The sequence below is a fragment of the Caretta caretta genome, chromosome 7 (assembly GCF_965140235.1).
Source record: "Caretta caretta isolate rCarCar2 chromosome 7, rCarCar1.hap1, whole genome shotgun sequence".
Taxonomy (NCBI): Eukaryota; Metazoa; Chordata; order Testudines; family Cheloniidae; genus Caretta; species Caretta caretta.
The window spans coordinates 53,959,788-53,980,001 of NC_134212.1; the positions used below are offsets into that span (position 1 = coordinate 53,959,788).

The window sequence follows — 20,214 nt, forward strand, 5'->3', positions numbered from 1 at the left end:
CAGGGACTGAGGTGAGGCTGACTGGCCTGTAGTTCCCAGGATCCTCCTCCTTCCCTTTTTTAAAGATGGGCACTACATTACCCTTTTTCCAGTCGTCTGGGACTTCCCCCGATCGCCATGAGTTTTCACAGATAATGGCCAATGGCTCTGCAATCACATCTGCCAACTCCTTCAGCACTCTCGGATGCAGCGCATCCGGCCCCATGGACTTGTGCTCGTCCAGCTTTTCTAAATAGTCAGAAACCACTTCTTTCCCCACAGAGGCCTGGTCACCTCCTCCCCATGCTGTGCTGCCCAGTGTAGTAGTCTGGGAGCTGACCTTGTTCGTGAAGACAGAGGCAAAAAAAGCACTGAGTACAATAGCTTTTTCCACATCCTCTGTCACTAGGTTGCCTCCCCCATTCAGTAAGGGGCCTACCAAATCGCACCTAGAGCTGCAGCTAGACAGAGATGTCAAGAGTAACAAGAAGGGTTTCTTCAGGTATGTTGGCAACGAGAAGAAAGCCAAGGAAAGTGTGGGCCCCTTACTGAATGAGGGAGGCAACCTAGTGACAGAGGATGTGGAAAAAGCTAATGTACTCAATGCTTTTTTTGCCTCTGTTTTCACTAACAAGGTCAGGTCCCAGACTGCTGTGCTGGGCATCGCAAAATGGGGAAGAGATGGCCAGCCCTCTGTGGAGATAGAGGTGGTTAGGGACTATTTAGAAAAGCTGGACGTGCACAAGTCCATGGGGCCGGACGAGTTGCATCCGAGAGTGCTGAAGGAATTGGCGGCTGTGATTGCAGAGCCATTGGCCACTATCTTTGAAAACTCGTGGCGAACGGGGGAAGTCCCGGATGACTGGAAAAAGGCTAATGTAGTGCCAATCTTTAAAAAAGGGAAGAAGGAGGATCCTGGGAACTACAGGCCAGTCAGCCTCACCTCAGTCCCTGGAAAAATCATGGAGCAGGTCCTCAAAGAATCAATCCTGAAGCACTTGCATGAGAGGAAAGTGATCAGGAACAGCCAGCATGGATTCACCAAGGGAAGGTCATGCCTGACTAATCTAATCGCCTTTTATGATGAGATTACTGGTTCTGTGGATGAAGGGAAAGCAGTGGATGTATTGTTTCTTGACTTTAGCAAAGCTTTTGACACAGTCTCCCACAGTATTCTTGTCAGCAAGTTAAGGAAGTATGGGCTGGAAGAATGTACTATAAGGTGGGTAGAAAGCTGGCTAGATTGTCGGGCTCAACGGATAGTTATCAATGGCTCCATGTCTAGTTGGCAGCCGGTATCAAGTGGAGTGCCCCAAGGGTCGGTCCTGGGGCCGGTTTTGTTCAATATCTTCATAAATGATCTGGAGGATGGTGTGGATTGCACTCTCAGCAAATTTGCGGATGATACTAAACTGGGAGGAGTGGTAGATACGCTGGAGGGGAGGGATAGGATACAGAAGGACCTAGACAAATTGGAGGATTGGGCCAAAAGAAATCTGATGAGGTTCAATAAGGATAAGTGCAGGGTCCTGCACTTAGGACGGAAGAACCCAATGCACAGCTACAGACTAGGGACCGAATGGCTAGGCAGCAGTTCTGCGGAAAAGGACCTAGGGGTGACAGTGGACGAGAAGCTGGATATGAGTCAGCAGTGTGCCCTTGTTGCCAAGAAGGCCAATGGCATTTTGGGATGTATAAGTAGGGGCATAGCGAGCAGATCGAGGGACGTGATCGTTCCCCTCTATTCGACATTGGTGAGGCCTCATCTGGAGTACTGTGTCCAGTTTTGGGCCCCACACTTCAAGAAGGATGTGGATAAATTGGAGAGAGTCCAGCGAAGGGCAACAAAAATGATTAGGGGTCTGGAACACATGAGTTATGAGGAGAGGCTGAGGGAGCTGGGATTGTTTAGCCTGCAGAAGAGAAGAATGAGGGGGGATTTGATAGCTGCTTTCAACTACCTGAAAGGGGGTTCCAAAGAGGATGGCTCTAGACTGTTCTCAATGGTAGCAGATGACAGAACGAGGAGTAATGGTCTCAAGCTGCAGTGGGGGAGGTTTAGATTGGATATTAGGAAAAACTTTTTCACTAAGAGGGTGGTGAAACACTGGAATGCGTTACCTAGGGAGGTGGTAGAATCTCCTTCCTTAGAGGTTTTTAAGGTCAGGCTTGACAAAGCCCTGGCTGGGATGATTTAACTGGGAATTGGTCCTGCTTCGAGCAGGGGGTTGGACTAGATGACCTTCAGGGGTCCCTTCCAACCCTTATATTCTATGATTCTATGATACACTTTCCTTGACTTTCTTCTTGTTGCTAACATACCTGAAGAAACCCTTCTTGTTACTCTTAACATCTCTTGCTAGCTGCAACTCCAGCTGTGATTTGACCTTCCTGATTTCACTCCTGCATGCCTGAGCAATATTTTTATACTCTTCCCTGGTCATTTGTCCAATCTTCCACTTCTTGTAAGCTTCTTTTTTGTGTTTAAGATCAGCAAGGATTTCACTGTTAAGCCAAGCTGGTCGCCTGCCATATTTACTCTTCTTTCTACACATCAGGATGGTTTGTCCCTGTAACCTCAATAAAGATTCTTTAAAATACAGTTCAATAAAGATATTACCTCACCTAGCTTGTGTCTCAGATATTCCAAAGGCCATTTGGATGTGCTCTTCAGCCTTCTACCTCATTAACTGTATAGGGCATGATTTATTTCAAAATAAGAGGTACCTTCAAGGGATGCTAAATATACAGGGACTGAAAGATTTACTAATTGCCTACCAGCCAAAAAGGAGACATGGAAGACATGATCAGGGTGGTTTTCACCAGGGAGGGACAGAGGCAACATTCTGGAGGGAAGACCAGTTCCCCTGCCATCAGCTACTGCAAAAAGGAATGGCAGTAGGATTTCTACCAGACTACTGTCTCGATACCCTGCCTTGGGGGCTCCATCTTGTGGATCAGCCTTTAGCTAGGAAGGTATCAAATTCACACTATTCCCGCCACTCTCATAACACAGACTCCAGAGCTCTCAAGTAGCTCTTTAATGTGTCTCCTGAAGCTCTTTGCAGCACATGATATTAAAACACTATGATTTAATTATTAATCGATCAGAATGCTTTTACTATGTTATTAACCAAATAAATTATCAACCTGTACTTATTTGCTGTGAGAATTTTATATATATAGGGTTTTTATAAAATATAAAAACCCTAAATAATTCCCCATCCTACTTTTAAATATGAATAGTACTACAATAAATGAAACAATGGATTCACGCTACTGTGACTCTTTTGGGTAATGTTGATTTGGGTAATGTTGGGTAATGATTCTATGATTCTATGATCACTAATTTGGCTCCTGAACCACTGAAGTCCGATATCACTGCTCTAGAGTATATCATAGAATCATAGAATATCAGGGTTGGAAGGGACCCCAGAAGGTCATCTAGTCCAACCCCCTGCTCAAAGCAGGACCAATCCCCAATTAAATCATCCCAGCCAGGGCTTTGTCAAGCCTGACCTTAAAAACTTCTAAGGAAGGAGATTCTACCACCTCCCTAGGTAACGCATTCCAGTGTTTCACCACCCTCCTAGTGAAAAAGTTTTTCCTAATATCCAACCTAAACCTCCCCCACTGCAACTTGAGACCATTACTCCTTATCAATAGCTAATGCTTTCTGTCATTCCCCCTTTTCTTTCCCTTCCCCCACACCCCTAAGCTGCGCTGCAGGGTGGACTGTGGGAGTCATTTGGACCATGTTAGTGCAAATGTTTAAGTTTGCACCAGCAGCAGCCACAAGGCCAGGGGCAGTTAGCAAGCAACACTTTGGTGCACTCAGCAATTAACCCTTCCGTAGTATGTACTGCAACACAGTGTAGACAAGCCTAGTGCCTGCTGACTGCTGCAAGGGGAACAGGGCAGGAAGAAAGGTTTTCTGCTATTTCACCCCTCCCCAATGTCCTGACCACTATGATGGGGAGGAGGTGGAAGAAAAGGTCTCAGCTGCTCATTCCCTTCCCCAACCCCCATTTATTGGATCTTCCTCCACAGCAAGTAATTCCAGTGCTTGTCTTTGCTGCTGTCTATAATTATGCCAAGCAGTAGCAGAATGAAATAGACATGTGTCATAAATATAAAGGGAAGGGTAAACCACCTTTCTGTATACAGTGCTATAAAATCCCTCCTGGCCAGAGGCAACACCCTGTTGTTACCTGTAAAGGGTTAAGAAGCTCAGCTAACCTGGCTGGCACCTGACCCAAAGGACCAATAAGGGGACAAGATACTTTCAAAACCAGGGGGGGGAAAGAGAGAAGGCTTTTGTTCTGTGCTCTTTGCTTACAGTCTTGGGACTGAGAGAGGCCAGACAGAAATCCATCTTCTCCATCCCATCCTAATCCAAGTCTCCAATATTACAACCAGTATAGGTAAGCCTGGCAAGGCGGATTAGTTTATCTTTTGTTTCATGTAAATTTTCCCTGCGTTAAGAGGGAGGTTTATTCCTGTTTTATGTAACTTTAAGGTTTTGCCCAGAGGGGGATCCTCTGTGTTTTGAATCTGAATACCCTGTAAAGTATTTTCCATCCTGATTTTACAGAGATGATTTTTACTTTTTTTTTTTCTTCAATAAAATCCTTCTTTTAAGAACCTGGCTGATTTTTCCATTGTTCCAAGATCCAGGGGTTTGGGTCTTTGATGATTTTGTAACCAATTGGTTAGGATATTATTCTCAAGCCTCCCCAGAAAAGGGGGTATGTAGGGCTTGGGGGGATATTTTGGGGAGAAGACGTCTCCCAGCGGTCTCTTTCCCTGTTCTTTGTTTAAAACGCTTGGTGGTGGCAGCATACTGTTCAAGGACAAGGCAAAGTTTGCACCTTGGGGAAGTTTTAACCTAAGCTGGTAAGAATAAGCTTGGGGGTCTTTCATGCGGCTCCCCACAGCTGTACCCTAGAGTTCAGAGTGGGGAAGGAACCCTGACAACATGATTCTTGACAGTTTCACTGTTGCCTGCAGGATTCTATCAGTCTTGTTAAATTCACTCTGTCCTCTTTGGCAAAGATATAAGAAGCTGCAGTAACACAAAAAATGGTCCAGTTGCAGGCTAAGGCCCCATCAACATGGGGAAATTGACCAGTATAGCTAAATTATACTAGAACAATGCCCTCATATGGACACACTATTCTGGAACAAAGTCACTTTTATTAGAGTGTCCACACAGGATTGTGGAATAGCTTATTCTACAATAGGTATATACTGGTCAATTTCCCCATGTAGCCAAGCCATCAGGATTCCTTGGTTTTATACCTTTGTAAAGTTTTCTTTGCCATCTTCAGAGCTAGCAATATTTCTCCCTTTAAAAAAAATAAAGCAAGCTCAGAGTCTGCATAGGTTCCCTCACTCACCCCAGAAAACTTCACTTACAGAGAAGTGAATTTCTCAATACTATTATCAGGGCCATCCTTAGGCATAAGCAGCATAGGAGGGTGAAAATTTGGGACACCCCTGGGTCTTAGTGTCCACCCTTCCACCTCTTCCTATCCTTGTTCTGACCCTTCCTACAGGCTCCCACCATAGCTGGCTGCTGCAGCATGGTGAGAGTCTTCCTCCAGAAAGGGAATCTAGTCCTTAAAAGTGAAAAAGCCTTCCAGACCTATTAGCACAACACTGAAACTGTTAAAGAGCCATTCAAGTGGTAATGAAGCCATTTAACAGGCATTTGACAACCTCCAGATATATTCAGTTTCTGAATTTACTGACAAAGCCAGTTGTGTATTACTGTAATATTTACTCAGAACATGTTAGTCTGGAGGACCTTAGTTTAAAATTTGCTTTAAAAATATGTCAGTGTGTTGCTGAAGATTATAAAATCACATCTCCAAAAAACTCCTTGCATAGATTTTTAGATGCACAACCTGAGTATTCATCTTTAGCCTCAAATGCTTGGATCTTCAGACATACAGTTTTTTAAATAAATCCTTCAAAAGACCATTCTTATGTAAAATACACATGGGAGCCCAGGCTGCCATCGGGCATAGGGGCACCAGTTTAATAATACTGCATAGGGCCCCATAAATCCTAAGGACAGCCCTGATTGTTATGCTGAAAGGTGCTAAAGGCTGTCATCAAGGAGATCTTGAATCCAAAGACAAGTCACAGAGCTCATTAAAGTCCAGAAGTGTGCCAAACACTCTCTTTCAGGATCCATAACAGGAGCAATTAAGCCCCTTTATGGAGTAAATATGGCTGCAGAATAATGGGGGCTACTTCTCCAGGCACGAGGCCACATGACAAGGGCAGAGCTAAATAAGGTAGATTAACATAGGTATGCCGGGGAGTATGACACTGGTTGCAGGCTGTGTTTTGGAGAATGCAAGCCTGCCAGCAGAAGGAGTTCTGATTGTGAGCATGATCCAGGAAGGAACAAAGAGATAGAGCTGTTTGGTGGAGTACCACACAGGGATTTCTGAGCAAGAAAACTGCCTGCTGTTTGTTTCTACAGGAAAACAGCACTTAGTGTACATTTTATGTGAACAAACAAGATTACATCAAAAATATATTGGACTCATATAATTAATTTCTCATCCAAAGACGGAAACAGCCCTGAAAAGCCCCAATTGCACTGAAAGGACAATAATACTCTTGTGTAGCTTTTTGGTTCTGCCCTTCTGCAGTAGTCTACTAGCTGCTGAGGTGAGGTCCAGTTTTACTTTCAGGTAGTGTAATTACTCTTTCAGGGCAAGTAGTTTTCTAAAAGTAATAATCCTTTGCCCTTCTATAGCCCTTTTTGTCCAAGGACCTCAGAGTATTTTATAAACAGTTTTCAAACCTGAAAACACCCTTTGGAGGTAGGGAAGAGATAGACGGGCACCCCTTAACCCACCTCTGAAATGCAAGCAAGCACATGGAGTGAAATACAGCAATTATGGTGTATAATTCTCCAATGTAGTCAAACCTGAAAATTTAATATCATCTCAGGGCTTTGCATCAATGGCCATAAAGCCTTATTAAAAAAAGACTAGGGATTGGGTCACTAGAAAGCAATTAGACATTATCATAGAATCATAGAATCACAGAGTTGGAAGGGACCTCTGGAGGCCATCTAGTCCAACCCCTGCCCAGAGCAGGACAATCCCAACTAAATCATCCCAGTGAGGGCTTTGTCAAACCTGACCCTAAAAACTTCTAAGGAAGGGGATTCCACCACCTCCCTTGGTAACGCATTCCAGTATTTCACCACCCTCATAGTGAAAAAGGTTTTCCTAATATCCAACCTAAATCTCCCCCACTGCAACTTGAGACCATTACTCCTTGTCCTATCGTCTACTATCACTGAGAATAGTCTAGATCCATCCTCTTTGGATCCACCTTTCAGGTAGTTAAAAGCAGCTATCAAATCCCCCCTCATTCTTCTCTTCCATAGATTAAACAATCCCAGTTCCCTCAGCCTCTCCTCATAAGTCATGTGTTCCAGACCCCTAATCATTTTGTTGCCCTTCGCTGGACTCTCTCCAGTTTCTCCACATCCTTCTTGTAGCGTGGGGCCCAGAACTGGACACAGTACTCCAGATGAGGCCTCACCAATGTCGAATAGAGGGGAACAATCACGTCCCTCAATCTGCTGGCAATGCCCCTACTTATACACCCCAAAATGCCATTGGCCTTCTTGGCAACAATGGCACACTGTTGACTCATATCCAGCTTCTCGTCCACTGTCACCCCTAGGTCCTTCTCTCTACTGCCTAGCCATTCGGTCCCTAGTCTGTAGCGGTGCATTGGATTCTTCCGTCCTAAGTGCAGGACTCTGCACCTGTCCTTGTTGAACCTCATCAGATTTCTTTTGGCCCAATCCTCCAATTTGTCTACGTCCCTCTGTATCCTATCCCCACCCTCCAGCATATCTACCACTCCTCCCAGTTTAGTGTCATCCGCAAACTTGCTGAGAGTGCAAACCACACCATCCTCCAGATCATTAATGAAGATATTGAACAAAACCGGCCCCAGGACCGACCCTTGGGGCATTCCGCTAGATACCGGCTGCCAACCAGACATGGAACCATTGATCACTACCCGTTGAGCCCGACAATCTAGCCAACTTTCTACCCACCTTGTATCAGAGTAACAGCTGTGTTAGTCTGTATTCGCAAAAAGAAAAGGAGTACTTGTGGCATCTTAGAGACTAACCAATTTATTTGAGCATGAGCTTTCGTGAGCTACAGCTCACTTCATCGCATACTTCATCGTTTCCTCCTCTGCACTGCACTTGTACTGCTCCAACCAACAGAACTTCCATACCGTTACGGCATAACCAACACAATTCTTGACAGTTTCACTTGGCTTCTGCTATACTTCTGGGGAAGCACTTAGGGGAAGAGCAACATAGATACGATTCTCCTTTGTGGGCTATCCCACAGAGGAATTTTAAAGACACTAACTTTTAAAACATGGGAGTGAGGGGGAACATATAATTCTTATATTCTTCTGCCAAATTTAAAACCTCTGGAAAGTGCTGAACAGTTCAGAGTACAAGATGTAGGAGATAACTCCCATCTATCTGATGGGAAACATTTTGTTTCTGCCAGTCAGAGCCATATTCTTCTTTTGAAAAAGAGCATCATTTGTAATAGTTAAAAAGAAAGAAAAAAATAATCATCTCTCTCTCCAATATTAAAGGTTCGTTTTGAACTGCATAAGAGTATCCAGTGACAGTGATGCAGCTGGAAATTTCCACATAAGCCCAGCACCACAGAGAATCATTCCAGGATTCTACTCACTCGCCTGTAGATGCTTCTGGGCAATTAACAAAGGCAGCCTCACTTTCACTTCTGCAGTTTTCCCTCAAAGCAGTATCAACTGATGCACCTACGTCCTGTATTCAAACTTAATATTACATAGCCTCTTCCTCTCTTGAGAGAGAGGCAGAGACAGAAAACATATACTGCTCATCCCATACAGATACAGTAGAGCCACGGGCAGGCTTTCATAAAATTTATGGGCTGCAGAGTCCAAAGAAGCCAGATGGCTCTTACTCACTGGTCACCAGATGGGAAGAGAAATTAAACCCCATTGCAGAAAGTCTTTTATAAGTAAATTCCTGACAAACAGCTTTAAAATGCAGCATGAACTCTGCAACAACACAGACCTTACTAAGCCCTGGTCTACACTAGGACTTTAGGTCGAATTTAGCAGCGTTAAATCGATGTAAACCTGCACCCGTCCACACAATGAAGCCCTTTATTTCGACTTAAAAGGCTCTTAAAATCGATTTCCTTACTCCACCCCTGACAAGTGGATTAGCGCTTAAATCGACCTTGCCGGCTCGAATTTGGGGTACTGTGGACACAATTCGATGGTATTGGCCTCCGGGAGCTATCCCAGAGTGCTCCATTCTGACCGCTCTGGACAGCATTCTCAACTCAGATGCACTGGCCAGGTAGACAGGAAAAGAACCGCGAACTTTTGAATCTCATTTCCTGTTTGGCCAGCGTGGCAAGCTGCAGGTGACCATGCAGAGCTCATCAGCACAGGTGACCATGATGGAGTCCCAGAATCGCAAAAGAGCATGGACCGAACGGGAGGTACGGGATCTGATCGCTGTTTGGGGAGAGGAATCCGTGCTATCAGAACTCCGTTCCAGTTTTCGAAATGCCAAAACCTTTGTCAAAATCTCCCAGGGCATGAAGGACAGAGGCTATAACAGGGACCCGAAGCAGTGCCGCGTGAAACTGAAGGAGCTGAGGCAAGCCTACCAGAAAACCAGAGAGGCGAACGGCCGCTCCGGGTCAGAGCCCCAAACATGCCGCTTCTATGATGAGCTGCATGCCATTTTAGGGGGTTCAGCAACCACTACCCCAGCCGTGTTGTTTGACTCCTTCAATGGAGATGGAGGCAATACGGAAGCAGGTTTTGGGGACGAAGAAGATGATGATGAGGAGGAGGTTGTAGATAGCTCACAGCAAGCAAGCGGAGAAACCGGTTTTCCCGACAGCCAGGAACTGTTTCTCACCCTGGACCTGGAGCCAGTACCCCCCGAACCCACCCAAGGCTGCCTCCTGGACCCAGCAGGCGGAGAAGGGACCTCTGGTGAGTGTACCTTTTAAAATACTATACATGGTTTAAAAGCAAGCATGTGAAAGGATTACTTTGCCCTGGCATTCGCGGTTCTCCTAGATGTACTCCTAAAGCCTTTGCAAAAGGTTTCTGGGGAGGGCAGCCTTATTGCGTCCTTCATGGTAGGACACTTTACCACTCCAGGCCAAAACATGTACTCGGGAATCATTGTAGAACAAAGCATTGCAGTGTATGTTTGCTGGCATTCAAACAACATCCGTTCTTTATCTCTCTGTGTTATCCTCAGGAGAGTGAGATATAATTCATGGTCACCTGGTTGAAACAGAGTGCTTTTCTTAAGGGGACACTCAGAGGAGCCCATTCCTGCTGGGCTGTTTGCCTGTGGCTAAACAGAAATGTTCCCCGCTGTTAGCCACAGGGAGGGGGGAAGGTTGAGGGGGTAGCCACGCGGTGGGGGGAGGCAAAATGCGACCTTGTAACGAAAGCACATGTGCTATGTATGTAACGTTAACACCAAGGTTTACCCTGAAAGAGTGTAGCCACTGTTTTATAAAATGTGTCTTTTTAGATACCGCTGTCCCTTTTTTTTTCTCCACCAGCTGCATGTGTTTCAATGATCACAGGATCTTCTCCTTCCCAGAGGCTAGTGAAGCTTAGAAAGAAAAAAAAACGCAATCGCGATGAAATGTTCTCCGAGCTCATGCTGTCCTCCCACATTGACAGAGCACAGACGAATGCGTGGAGGCAAATAATGTCAGAGTGCAGGAAAGCACAAAATGACCGGGAGGAGAGGTGGCGGGCTGAAGAGAGTAAGTGGCGGGCTGAAGACAGGGCTGAAGCTCAAATGTGGCGGCAGCGTGATGAGAGGAGGCAGGATTCAATGCTGAGGCTGCTGCAGGACCAAACCAGTATGCTCCAGTGTATGGTTGAGCTGCAGCAAAGGCAGCTGGAGCACAGACTGCCACTGCAGCCCCTCTGTAACCAACCGCCCTCCTCCCCAAGTTCCATAGCCTCCACACCCAGACGCCCAAGAACGCGGTGGGGGGGCCTCCGGCCAACCAGCCACTCCACCACAGAGGATTGCCCAGAAAAAAGAAGGCTGTCATTCAATAAATTTTAAAGTTGTAAACTTTTAAAGTGCTGTGCTTAAAGTGCTGTGTGGCATTTTCCTTCCCTCCTCCACCACCCCTCCTGGGCTACCTTGGTAGTCATCCCCCTATTTGTGTGATGAATGAATAAAGAATGCATGAATGTGAAGCAACAATGACTTTATTGCCTCTGCAAACGGTGATTGAAAGGAGGAGGGGCGGGTGGTTAGCTCACAGGGAAGTAGAGTGAACCAAGGGGCGGGGGGTTTCATCAAGGAGAAACAAACAGAACTTTCACACCATAACCTGGCCAGTCATGAAACTGGTTTTCAAAGCTTCTCTGATGCGTACCACGCCCTCCTATGCTCTTTTAACCGCCCTGGTGTCTGGCTGCGCGTAACCAGCAGCCAGGCGATTTGCCTCAACCTCCCACCCCGCCATAAACATCTCCCCCTTACTCTCACAGATATTGTGGAGCACACAGCAAGCAGTAATAACAATGGGAATATTGGTTTCGCTGAGGTCTAAGCGAGTCAGTAAACTGCGCCAGCGCGCCTTTAAACGTCCAAATGCACATTCTACCACCATTCTGCATTTGCTCAGCCTGTAGTTGAACAGCTCCTGACTACTGTCCAGGCTGCCTGTGTACGGCTTCATGAGCCATGGCATTAAGGGGTTGGCTGGGTCCCCAAGGATAACTATTGGCATTTCAACATCCCCAACAGTTATTTTCTGGTCTGGGAAGAAAGTCCCTTCCTGCAGCTTTTGAAACAGACCATAGTTCCTGAAGATGCGAGCATCATGCACCTTTCCCGGCTATCCCACGTTGATGTTGGTGAAACGTCCCTTGTGATCCACCAGAGCTTGCAGCACTATCGAAAAGTTGCGGTTTATGTACTCGGTGGCTTGGTGCTCCGGTGCCAAGATAGGGATATGGGTTCCATCTATGGCCCCACCACAGTTAGGGAATCCCATTGCAGCAAAGCCATCCACTATGACCTGCACATTTCCCAGGGTCACTACCCTTGATATCAGCAGATCTTTGATTGCGTGGGCTACTTGCATCACAGCAGCCCCCACAGTAGATTTGCCCACTCCAAATTGATTCCCAACTGACCGGTAGCTGTCTGGCGTTGCAAGCTTCCACAGGGCTATCGCCACTCGCTTCTCAACTGTGAGGGCTGCTCTTGGTATTCATGCACCTCAGGGCAGGGGAAAGCAAGTCACAAAGTTCCATGAAAGTGCCCTTACGCATGCGAAAGTTTCGCAGCCACTGGGAATCGTCCCAGACCTGCAACACTATGCGGTCCCACCAGTCTGTGCTTGTTTCCCGAGTCCAGAATCGGCGTTCCACAGCATGAACCTGCCCCATTAGCACCATGATGCATGCATTGGCAGGGCCCATGCTTTCAGAGAAATCTGTGTCCATGTCCTGATCACTCACGTGACCGCGCTGACGTCGCCTCCTCGCCCGGTATCGCTTTGCCAGGTTCCGGTGCTGCATATACTGCTGGATAATGCGTGTGGTGTTTAATGTGCTCCTAATTGCCAAAGTGAGCTGAGCGGCCTCCATGCTTGCCTTGGTATGGCGTCCGCACAGAAAAAAGGCGCGGAACGATTGTCTGCCGTTGCTCTGACGGAGGGAGGGGCGACTGACGACACGGCTTACAGGGTTGGCTTCAGGGAGCTAAAATCAACAAAGGGGGTGTCTTTACATCAAGGAGTATTTCAGGCAGGACTTCATGGAGGGTTCCAATAAGAAATGGTGCACCTAAGTTATCGTTCTTATTGGAACAAGGAGGTTAGCCTGGCCGCTGATTGATACATGGCTAGATTTACCTCGCTGCACCTTCTCTGTGAGTGACTGCAGTGTGACCTAGAGGAATGAGTCCCCTAGACAGGGGAGGAGGCAAATGAGTACAAAACAATCTGGTCTATTTCTTGTTTTGACCCACTCCATCTATCTTTTACATCTTTGGCTGGCTGCAGAAGGACTGCATGCCATCCACATCTCATGGCTGCTCGGCAGAAGATGGTACAGTACGACTGCTAGCCATCCTCATCTCTTGCCTGCCTGGCAGAAGATGGTACAATACGACTGCTAGCAATCCTCATCTCCTGCCTGCCTGGCAGAAGATGGTATAGTACGACTGCTAGCAGTCCGTATCGCCTGCCCGCTCACCATAAGACGGTTCAATAGGACTGACTGCAGGACTAAAGAGAATGACCTGGTCAAGTCACTCCAAATTTAGTCCCTGCGCCCATGTCTGCCCAGGCGCTCCCAGCCGACGTGGCCAGGAGCACCTCGGACATGACGATGTCGGCTACCAGTCGTACTGTACCGTCTGCTGCCACAAGACAAGGGGTTGCTGCTACTATGTAGCAATGCCGTACCGCGTCTGCCAGCACCCAGGAGTCATAGGGTGACGGTTACCTGAGCGGGCTCCATGCTTGCCGTGGCATGGCGTCTGCACAGGTAACTCAGGAAAAAAGGCGCGAAACGATTGTCTGCCCTTGCTTTCACGGAGGGAGGGAGGGAACGGGGGCCTGACGATATGTACCCAGAACCACCCGCGACAATGTTTTAGCCCCATCAGGCATTGGGATCTCAACCCAGAATTCCAATGGGCAGCGGAGACTGCGGGAACTGTGGGATAGCTACCCACAGTGCAACGCTCCGGAAGTCGACTCTAGCCTCGGTACTGTGGAAGCGCTCCACCGAGTTAATGCACTTAGAGCATTTTCTGTGGGGACACACACACTCGAATATATAAAACCGATTTCTAAAAAAACAACTTCTATAAATTCGACCTTATTCCGTAGTGCAGACATACCCTAAGACAGAGTTTGCAGTGTCTAAAAAAACCCTGCAACTTACTGTTACCAAATACATCTTCAACTAAGACGACCCAGAGAGTGGAAAGCTGTTTTCTAGATGAAAATGAGTCTTTGATTACAGAAATTAATTTATAAAGCAAGTCCTTCTTGGGTAATTTAACAAACAAACAATGAAAGATATGAGTCCATAACTACAGGAACAAAAGCCACATTATTTGTACTCCAAATAACTTAACACACAAAAAAATTTACTCTCCACTTAATACCATTATCCATATCACACAATATATTTAATAAATATTGTTTAAAGAGCCAGCCTTTGATAACCCATTGCTCTCATGGACCACAGACAGTTACTATATACAGATGTGTGTTAACAGTCCAAAACAGTCATGTTTATTTTTTGCAAAAGAAAGCAACAGCTGCATTTTCTGGTAAACAGGAATAAGAAGGGCTAAGACCTGAAATCCTAGCACAGAGTTTCTCAAATCTGGCCACCAGGGACTTTTCTTGCAGCCACAGCCTCCTGGGTGGGGAGGGGAAAGCAGCAGCTCCTCCCCCGGGGGGCCAGCAGTGGCTGGCCCCTGCCCCCTTCCGGAGCCAGAAACACTGTATGAGCAGTCGACTAGTGTGAGTTCCCACCTTTGTAGGAGCAGTGGGGCTAGGGCTTTGGGCTTCAGCCCTGGGGTGGTGGGTGGCAGGCTCTGGCCAAGTGGCAGTGGGCTCAGTCCCCAGCCACAGGATTTTGGGCTCCAGCTCTGAGCTCACCCCTCCCCACATTGCCTCTGGCCCCTGCTGCCTCCTCCAGCCCCCGGCCATGCAGCAGGACCCGAGGCTCCAGCCCCAGACTCAATCCCTGCTGCCTCCTCCAGACCCCTCCCCGCAGCACCCGTGGTGGCCCTTCCCCCCTCCCCCCCCCCCCGCCTCCTTACCTACCACCTCATCCAGGGCTTAATTTGTCCCTCAGCTTGCCTGGACTAAGTAAGTCTGCTGTGAAAAGTTCTATGAACCAATATACAAATATCACTTTTCACAGTAGCAGACTTATTAGCTAGCAAGTCTAAAAAAACCCCAAAACATGCAAAGCACCTTATTTGTGTTTCTATTCTGTTTACATACATTACTTTTATTATTCAGTCTGCAAAAAACCCAACATAAATAAATTACAATGATTTTGGACATGTATGTGTGCATATTTATTTTGTTTTTCATGAAGTTAATTAAGTGTTTTAGGAAAAATTGTCAGAGCGGCCACCAGCAAGAGTTGGTGGCTGCACCCTGTGGCCACCAAAAAATTTGTTGTGAGAACCCTTGTAGCATATCCACAACTCTTTATTCTGATCCTAGAATCTTCTAGCACTCCCATTTTTATCAGACTAATATTTATGCTTTGGAGTGGTAGCCGGTTAGTCTGTATCAGCAAAAACAAGGAAGAGTCCTTGTGGCATCTTAGAGACTAACAAATATATTTGGGCATAATGCCCAAGTAAATTTGTTAGTCTCTAAGGTGCCACAAGGACTCCTCGTTATTTTTTATGCTTTGGTTTTCAATTAACTTCAATACTTTTGCTATAGCTCTCAACATTATTTTACCTCACAATAAGATGGCAAGGAATAAATACATGGCAGTAAAAAAAGTTAGACTCTGAACTAATCTGAACTAAAAAGTTTATCCCAAAAAAGACACGATAACAATGTGTAAAGCACTTATCTAGATTTTCCCCTCACAACTGCCCAACTCCTTGTGTTTAAAAACTTATTAAAACATGTTCACTAAAAAACCCGGTTAACTATCTTTTGTAACTGTTGTTCTTTGAGATGTGTTGCTCATGTCCATTCCATTTTAGGTGTGTATGCGCCCATGTGCACAGTTGTCGGAAACTTTTACCTTACTGGTATCTGTCAGGTCAGCTGTGGTGCTCTCTGGAGTGCCACGCTTATGCATCAGTATATCAGGCGCCTCTGGCCCTACACCCTCTCAGTTCCTTCTTGCCAGCAACTCTGACAGAGGAGTAGGAGGGCAGATAATGGAAGGGATCTGAGCAACACATCTCGAAGAACAACAGTTACACAAGGTAGGTAACCATTTTTTCTTTGAGTGCTTGCTTATGTCGATTCCATTCTAGGTGATTCACAAGCAGTATCGCTGGAAGTTAGTGCTGGGTTTGAAATGGCACCAGTAGCACCATGGAGCCAGGCCCAAGCTCAGAAGGGGCCCCGACCTGCTCCACTTGCACTGTGCTGAGACCCCACCAGCCTGCTGGCTCTGCCCCGCCCATCACTTGCTCCTCTTGGCCCGCCCGCCGGCCAGCCGAGCACTCATCTCTGCCTTCTGGCTCCAGTGCACCTCCAGCTCCGGGCAGTCTCTCCTTCCCACCAGCTGTGGGGCCCCCCTGCCTCCCTAGAGCTGAGCCGCCTGGGCCTGGGGCAGAAGTATGGCCAGTCTCAGCATTTGGGGGGGAGGAGGGGCCAGTGTGGGGGACTTGGCTGGTCCCCTCCAGGCAAGTGGGTCCTGAGGGACCCCGGCTGGGGCAGGCCCTAGCCTGGCTGATCATACCACTCCAGAGGGGCCGGAGCGATTCCCTGCCCCGGGACCAGCCCTGGCTGTGCTTCCAGCTCAGCCCGGCAGACAGTCACCTCCCAGCAGGGCCAGTGAGTACGGCCGGGAGGCAGGGCATGCGGGAGTGGGTCTCTGAGGGGGCTGGGGGGGGTGCTGGGCTGTGAGGGGGCAGGGAAGATCTGTGTGTGTTGGGGCACTAGGGAGTGGGGGTTGTGCGTGGGGTGCTGGGCAGTTGTGGTGGAGCTGTGGGCAGGGGGGTCCTGGGCATAGCAAGTCAGGGGGGGGCGGGGGCTGTGGCCATCGGGATCAGGGGGGTGCTCCAGTGTTGGGCGGGGGGGCTGTGTGGCGTGACATGGGCCCACCCCTGAGGGGAAGGGGCACACTGGCAGCACAGGGCTGGGCAGGACACTGTGCGTCTGGCAACTGCCTGTTTGTAAATAGTGCCCTTGCACTGGGCTGGGCGGAGCGAGGCTGCCCCTGCCATACCATGCCCCTTGCTCTGCGGACCAATCTCCCCGTGCCATGTACCACTGCCCCCATGGAGGCCCACAAATATATTTGGCACCGGGCCCACAAAAGGTTAATCTGGCCCCGCTGAAAGTGAGCTCAGAGTTCACGGACACGCAGCTTGCAACACTGCTCTACCAAAGCCAGCGTCGTCTTGGGCTTCCTGGGTAAGCGTGTAGTGAGATGTGAACATGTGAATGGATGACTAGGTGGCAGCCCAGCAGATATCTGGAATTGGCACATGGGCCATGAAGGCTTGCGCTCTAGTCAAGTGGGCAGTTACAATCACCGGTGGAGACACCTTTGCTTAATCATAGCAAAATCAGATGGAGGCGGTGATCCATGATGAAATTCTCTGGGTGGACACCGGGTGAACTTTCATCCTATCTGCCATCGTGACGAACAGCTACATTGATTTACGGAATGGTTTTGTCCTTTCGATGTAGAAGGCCAGCACTCTCCTGATGTCCAGTAAGTGCAACCTACACTGCTCCTCAGACTTATGAGGCTTTGGGAAGAAGACTGGCAAAAATACGTCCTGGTTCATGTGAAATTGCAAAAACAACCTTGGGCAGGAAAGCTGGGTGCAGATGCAGCTGGACCTCGTCCTTGAAAAACACCATATAGGGCAGCTCCGAGGTAAGTGCCCTAATCTCAGAGACTCTTCAGGCAGATGTTATCTCCACCAGGAATGACACCTTCCAGTAGAGCAGAAGAAGGGAACAGGATGCCAAGGGCTTGAAGAAAAGTCTCATGAGCCAGGCGATCACTAGATTCAGGTTCCACAGGGGGACAGAGTCTCTGACATGGGGTAGAATCGCTCCAGATCTTTCAAGAACTGGACCGTCACGTCATGAGCAAAGACCAACCTGCCCTGGAACGGGGGATGAAAGGCTGATATGGCGGCCATTTGGACCTTAATCAATGAAAGGGACAAGCCCTGGAAGTTGAGATGTAGAAGGTAGTACAGGATCAACTGCAGCGAGGCCTGCTCTGGCCTACCGCCTTGGGTCGAGGCCCAGCACACAAACTGTTGGGCAGGTAGGGTGGAGGGCTTTTCGCTTGCCAGTAGAACGTGCTGGACACGGGCCGAGTACTCCTGCTCTTTAGCATTCAGCCACACAGGAATTATTAGGTGCAGTGCAGCTAGATTCAGGTGCAGGAGACTGCCGTGGTTCTGGGATAGGAAATCTGGCCAGAGAGGCACCTGCAGTTGGGCCGTCACCGAGAGGTCCACCAGTGAGCTGAACCAGTGCTGGTGAGGCCAAGCTAGGGCTATCAGGATCACTTTGGCCCTGTCCTGCTTGATCTTCATGAGGACTCTGAAGCAATGGCACTGGTAGGAATGCATACATTAGAGCTCCCGACCATGGGAGTAAGAAGGCATCTGACAATGAGCCCACTGATCCCCCGAAATGAGCAGAACATGTGACATTTCCTGTTCTGACAAGTCGCAAACAAGTCCACTCAGGGAGATCCCCACTTCTGGAAGATCACGCTGACCACCTTGGGGTGGAGTGACCATTTGTGGCGAGACGAGAAGGCTCCGCTGAGGTGATAAATATATTCCTGACCGCATGGAGATGTGCTGCTATGAGATAATGGTATGCTGCACACAGAAGTCCCAGCCCCAGAGAGCTTCCAAAACCAACTTTCCCTTCAAGTAGGACCAAAAAGCCTGACAGGCCAAGCGTATCACTCTGAGCTCCCTGATATTTATGTTGAAGGAGCAGTTGACTCCCGACCACCAGCCTTGTGTGCCGAGTTCACGCAGGTAGACTCCCCAACCCAGGTCCGAGGCATTGGAAACCAGAGTTAGCGACAGGGATGTGGCCGCAAAGGGAACTCCCTGTAACACCCATCCAGGCTCCAACCACCATGCCAGGGACAACCAGATGTGGTACAGGACCTTGCCTACCAGATCTAGGTCGTGCCTGTTGGGAAAGTAGACCGATGCCAGCCACGCCTGCAGTGGCCAGAGGTGGAGCCGGGCATGACAGACCACTAAGTACAGGCTGCCATGTGGCTTAACAACCTTAGGCAAGTGTAGGCAGTGGTAAGCAGGTGGCCCCGTACATGGGAGATCACGTCCGACATGGCTTGGAAACGAGCCTCCAGAAGGAAGGCTCTGGCCTGCAGAGTTGAGGACCGCCCCTATAAACTCTATTTGTTGCACTGGTATGAGGGTCGATTTCTTTTCGTTCCTTAACAAGCCCAGGTCGCAACAGGTGGAACACACCAGATTGAGGCTGTTCTGCACTTGGTCCCGCGACCTGCCCTTGATGAGCCAATCGTCGACATAAGGATAGACCTGTACTCCCCAATGTCTCAGGTAAGCAGCTACTAGGGTCATACATTTTGTAAATAGCCTTTGGGGCCGAGGAGAGGCCAAAGGGTAGCGCCATGAATTGGGAGTGAAGCTGGCCCACCATAAAATGGAGGAACCATCTGTGTCCTTGGAAGATGGAAATATGAAAATAAGCATCTTTCAAGTCAAGAGCGGCATACCAGTATCCTGGATCCAGGGAGGGGATGATGGAGGTCAGAGAAACCATGTGGAACTTCAAATTCTTGAGATATTTGTTGAGTCGCTGAAGGTCCAGAATGGGTCTTAGGCCTCCTTTTGACTTCAGGATTAGGAAATAACAGGAGTAGAATCCTTTCACCCTCATTTCCCAAGGGACCTCCTCCACTGCCCCCAGCTGCAGGAGGTTGTCAACCTCCTGAACAAGGAGTTTCTGTCCCTAAAGAGGGATGCGAAAGAGGGGTAGGAGGGTGGGTGGCCGAGAATCGCAGGGTATAGCCCAGAGATACAATTTCTAGCACTCGACGGTCCGAGGTGACCTGTGACCAGGCCGAACAGTAGGGACAAAGATAATTGAGGAAAGGATGAGGCAAATCTGGGGAGTTGATTGGGGCATTGTTCTTGAGCGCACCCTCAAAACGCACGCTTCTGGGCCCCCTGATGTTTCGCCAGGCCAGGTTGCGGGGTGAACAGGAGAAGAAAAGGGGGTGACGACTAAAACTCGTGTCCCTATCCCTTCTCCTTGAAGATCCTGGATCAAGGAGTGCATCTCCTGGGACAGACCTGCGGACTGAAGCCACGAACTGAACCTCATGACCACTGCTGAGGCGACCACTCTGGCCGCTGAATCGGCCATGTACTATGCCATTTGG

At 48.3% G+C, this 20,214-nt stretch overlaps 2 protein-coding genes across 12 annotated transcripts in view; one reads left to right on the forward strand and one right to left on the reverse strand.

Annotated features, from left to right (window-relative positions):
• The window catches only part of USP54 (ubiquitin specific peptidase 54), a 270,452-nt gene that overhangs the window by 156,038 nt on the left and 94,200 nt on the right, over positions 1-20,214 (reverse strand). The gene's annotated exons all lie outside the window — the stretch shown is intronic.
• LOC125639487 (uncharacterized) lies at positions 9,387-11,245 on the forward strand. The gene is made up of 2 exons (XM_048856690.2): positions 9,387-10,056; positions 10,644-11,245. The coding sequence occupies exons 1-2, from the start codon at positions 9,480-9,482 to the stop codon at positions 11,162-11,164; spliced, it is 1,098 nt and encodes a 365-aa protein (XP_048712647.2). The 5' UTR covers positions 9,387-9,479; the 3' UTR covers positions 11,165-11,245.

Coding starts and splice junctions, on each gene's coding strand:
- LOC125639487 (XM_048856690.2), top strand. CDS start 9,480: ATGCAGAGCTCATCAGCACAGGTGACCATGATGGAGTCCCAGAATCGC. Junction 10,057..10,643: donor AGGCGGAGAAGGGACCTCTG/GTGAGTGTACCT, acceptor TTTCTCCACCAG/CTGCATGTGTTTCAATGATC.